The sequence below is a fragment of the Octopus bimaculoides genome, chromosome 29 (assembly GCF_001194135.2).
Source record: "Octopus bimaculoides isolate UCB-OBI-ISO-001 chromosome 29, ASM119413v2, whole genome shotgun sequence".
NCBI classification, from domain to species: Eukaryota; Metazoa; Mollusca; class Cephalopoda; order Octopoda; family Octopodidae; genus Octopus; species Octopus bimaculoides.
Genome location: NC_069009.1, coordinates 1,057,583 through 1,062,401, shown reverse-complemented (window position 1 = coordinate 1,062,401; position 4,819 = coordinate 1,057,583). Strand labels below are relative to the sequence as shown.

The 4,819-nt window shown below is 40.0% G+C and overlaps 1 protein-coding gene across 1 annotated transcript; it reads left to right on the top strand.

The window, feature by feature from the left end:
- Window positions 1–78: 78 nt before the first annotated feature.
- Window positions 79–4,771, top strand: LOC106867741 (zinc finger protein 665). Its single transcript, XM_014912703.2, has 2 exons — window positions 79–696; window positions 2,570–4,771. Exon 2 carries the CDS (start codon window positions 3,157–3,159, stop codon window positions 4,426–4,428), a length of 1,272 nt encoding a protein of 423 aa, XP_014768189.2. The 5' UTR covers window positions 79–696; window positions 2,570–3,156; the 3' UTR covers window positions 4,429–4,771.
- Window positions 4,772–4,819: the final 48 nt, after the last annotated feature.

The following is a 4,819-nucleotide window of genomic DNA, read 5'->3' as shown; positions in this document are numbered from 1 at the left end:
TAAACACTCACAACGCCCGGTCTGGGAATCGAAACCGCGATCCTACGACCGCGAGTCCACTGCCTTAACCACTGGGCCATTGCGCCTCCACAGAGTGTGACAAGGCTGGCCCTTTGAATTACAGGTAGAACAGAAACAGGAAGAAAGAGTGAGAGAAAGTTGTGGCGAAAGAGTACAGCAGGGTTCACCACCATCCACTGCCGGAGCCTCGTGGAGCTTTAGGTGGTTTCGCTCAATAAACACTCACAACGCCCGGTCTGGGAATCGAAACTGCGAGTCCGCTGCCCTAACCACTTGGCCATTGCGACTCCACATGTACAACGCAAAGATGGACGAAAGACTATACTGAATAATGATATCGACAATAAGATAAAAAGCAGTGATTGTGGTAGTGAGGAAAACACCTCCCTCGTCAGTTGTCCTAATATGTTTGTAGCTCTCCAGCAGAGGGAGGGTATAAAAGATGCTGAGGAAGTATAAAAGGTGATGGGAGCTGAATGGGAGCCATTTTGAAGTTGATGGGAGCTGAATGGGAGCCATTTTGAAGTTGATGGATGCTGAGACAAAATCTGTGTCGAAGCTACAAAATATATACTTGTATACTAACATTGTATTTGAAGAATATTGATACAGCGTTAATTGATGTTGTCCTGTTGTTTATCAGGCACTGACTTCGCTGTTTTCATCCGAAAACGGGTAAGTTACTGGCGGAGTTCTTTTCCTTTTTACATCACAGTTTTGAAATACGGACAGTTCGAATTTTTGGTTTAAATCCCAGTTACAGATCGTTAAATGTCGTTTATGGGGGTGAAAGATATTGAAAAATATTAGTACGTCTGACAGACAAACGAGGAACGTATGAGGTGGTCGTGACGTGCTAGAAATAACAGCTAAATACCCCTTAAATCACGCACCAAAAATTGTGGGGGGGGGGGTTCTATATAATCGTATGAATTCCTGTGTGTAGAATGCAAATACGCTAAAATCCCCTGCAATAATCCATTAAATGACGAATTGATGTTGAAAAAACCCTCAATTTGTCAGTGTCAAACAAGCGAAAAGTGCGTGAGATATACTAAAAATAACAGCTAAATACCCCTTAAATCACGCACCAAAAAATATGAGGTGGTGAGGGGTTCTGCATAATCGTATGAATTCCCGTGTGCAGAATGCAAATATGCTAAAATCCCCTGCAATAATCCATTAAATGATGAATTGATGTTGAAAAAAACATCAATTTGTCAGTGTCAAACAAGCGAAAAGTGCACGAGGAGGACGTGCGATATACTAAAAATAACAGCTAAATAACCCTTAAATTACGCACCCCCATTTTATTTTTCTTCTGTTATTTGCATAACCGTATGAATTCCTGTGTGCAGAATACAAATTTGCAGAAATTCCCAGCAACAGACCATTAAATGTGCTTATGGGAAGAAGAAAGATTGAAAAATGTCAATACGAAAAGGAGGACGGTATGAAGTGATCATGACATATGCCAAAAATAACAGCTAAATACCACTTTAAATCGCGCACCAATTTTTTTTTTTTTTTTTTTGCATAATCGTATGAATTCTTTTGTGTATTTTGTTTCAGCTATTGGACTGCGGCCATGCTGGAGCAAAACGCCATGAAGTTTTAGTCGAATGAATCGATCCCAGTAATTACTTTTTTTTTTTTAAGGCCTGGTACGAATTCTATCAGTCTCTTTTGCCTTACCGCTGTTATGGGAATGTAAACACCCCAACAAGTGGTCATGTGTGTGTGTGTCTTTGTTCGCCCGCACCACTGCCTGTCAGCCAGTGTTGGTTTGTTTATGCTCTTGTGAATTAGTTTGGCAAAAGAAAGCAATAGAATAAGTACCAAGTTTAATGCATAAGTACTGGGGTTGGCTCATTTGGCTAAAATAAAAAAGGTCCTTGAAGGCAGTGCCCCAGCATGGCCGCGATCAATAGACTGAAACGAGAAATTAAAGACAAAGCATGTGTATCATCATCATCATCGTTTAACGTCCACTTTCCATGCTAGCATGGGTTGGACGATTTGACTGAGGACTGGCAAACCAGATGGCTGCCCCAGACTCCAATCTGATCTGGCAGAGCTTCTACAGCTGGATGCCCTTCCTAACGCCAACCACTCCGGGAGTGTTGTGGGTGCTTTTACATGCCACCGGCACGAGGGCCAGTCAGGCGGTACTGGCAACGGCCATGCTCAAAATGGTGTTTTTTACGTGCCACCTGCACGGGAGCCAGTCCAGCGGCACTAGCAACGACCTCATTTGAATGTATAAAAATAATGCATGCCTGTCTGTATTTTCAACATGTGGAACGCCATTAATCCCAACACAATTTCTCACTCACTCTCTTTCCGTCTTCTCATTTTGTTTCCCCTCGTCCCTTTCTGTGAGAGAGCATGGGCTTGAAATGTCAAAGACTTCTTCCAATTTTCCTCACTGTCAAACTAATACACCTCCTTGTTGCTCCCACACCTGTCTCTGTATTTCGTTTGCCGTACGTTTGAGCCATACAATTTATATAGCCTCTTCATCTTACACTCTTGTTTATTATTTCAGATTATCCATGACGTTGCCATCGGAGTATTGTTCACACCAGACACATGAGCAACATCTATCAACTTTCACTGATGGTGTTTATAAAGATCAGACAATCCCATTGATATAAATTTTTGGTAGAATTACTGTAAGATAATTCCACTGAACTGATACAAACTGCAGCTTTTCTTTTAATCATTATTGAGAATGTCTACAGAATGATTTTGCAATGCTAATTAAATGTGGATTATAAATTACAGAGGAGTTTGTAATGGTCATTAAAGTTTGTACATATTGGTAACGGTTACAAGTGATGGAAATCTAGCAGTGAAAAATATAAATATTTGCTAGGGATCAACAAAAACGGAACAGAAATACCTGATAATTGTTGCGGATAATGAACAATTAACTGGCACTCCGTCTGTTACAACAAGAAAAATTCCTGTTGATCCAATCAGTAGAACAGCCTGCTCGTGAAATTAACGTTCAAGTGGCTGAGAACTCCACAGATACATGTACTTTTAACATAGTCCTCAGGGAGATTCAGTGTGACAAGGCTGGCCCATTGAAAGACAGGTGCTACTCATTTTTGCCAGCTGAGAGCAATTATGGAAACTGAATTGTGTGACAACCAGGTTCAATTTAAAAAGAAGCCGAAAAGTATTGGTACTTCCAGGGGCAAGAAAAATGGGACGGCTAAAATATCACATAGCTGTGAAATCTGTGGTAAGTCATTCCCTCACAAAAGAAACTTGACATATCACCAACGTATTCATGCAGTTGATAAACCATATCATTGCAATGTTTGTGGCAAAACGTTCTATCGGCGTAATCATCTGACCAACCACCAACGCACACATACAGGAGAGAAGCCATATCAGTGTGATATCTGTTGTAAATATTTCTCCCAGAGTAGCTACTTGACTATTCACAAACGTATTCATACAGGCGAGAAGCCGTTTTACTGCGATATCTGTGGTAAAACGTTCTCTGAAACTGGTAATTTGAAAATGCATATACGTATTCATACAGGAGAAAAACCATATCGTTGTGATATCTGTGGTAAATCATTCTCTCAGCATGAGCACTTAACGAAACACAAACGTAGCCACACAGGTGAGAAACCATATCATTGTGACACCTGTGGGAAATCTTTCTTCGATAGCAGTTGTTTAACTAGACACAAACGGATTCACACAGGAGAAAAACCATTTCGCTGTGAAATTTGTGGTGCATCATTCTATGTTAGACATTGCTTAACTATACACAAATGCATCCATACTGGAGAGAAACCGTTTTATTGTAAGGTATGTGATAAGTCTTTCTCTCAGAGGAATCTATTAACAAAACACAAGCGTGTTCATACCAAGGAATCACCAGAACACTCTGATGAGCATGCTAAACCATTCTCTCAAAATGGCGTGAAAGCCACCCGCAAACGTATTCATACAGGAGAGAAACCGTATCGCTGTGATATTTGTGGTAATGCTTTCTCTCGGAAACATATCTTAACATCTCACGTACGTACCCATACTGGAGAAAAGCCATACACCTGTGATATCTGTGGCACATCGTTTGCTCAAAAGGGTTACCTAAGCACACACAAGCTCACACACACGGGAGAAAAGCTGTTTCAATGTTCTGTGTGTGGTAAATCATTCTCCAGGACAGACATCTTAGCAAAACACAAGCTCACTCATACAGGTGAGAAACCATATGACTGTGATGTCTGCAGTAAATCATTCACACAGAAAAGTAACTTAACTACGCACAAACGCATTCATACAGACGAGAAACCGTATCACTGTGATATCTGTGGTAAATCTTTCTCTCAAAAAAGTCACTTAACTACACACATAAATATTCATATAGAAATGTAACACTATCAATTTGAAAGCTTTTGGTCATTACAAAATAAAATCCTTCATATTCATCAATCAAATTGTTTTATTTCCTGCACTGGTACAAGTAATTGCTTAATCGTAAAATTCTTGTGGATGTGGCTGTGAGGTTAAAATGTTTACATCATAACCATAGGGTCCTAGGTTCAATCTCATTGTACAGCATTCTGGACGAATATCATTTTGTTGTAGCATTGTGTTGGACTCGTACCTTTTAAGTCAAATATGCATAGACGGAAACTGTTACTAATAGGAAATTCTTTAAATGTGACTCTTGACAATTGATATGTGTGTAATGGTAAATAAATAATTTTCTAACTTCCTTTTTTTCATTGTGTATCTCTCTCTCTCTCTCTCTCTCTCTCTCTCT

Excerpts from the sequence above, each read along its gene's own strand:
- LOC106867741 (XM_014912703.2), top strand. The coding sequence starts at position 3,157 with ATGGAAACTGAATTGTGTGACAACCAGGTTCAATTTAAAAAGAAGCCG.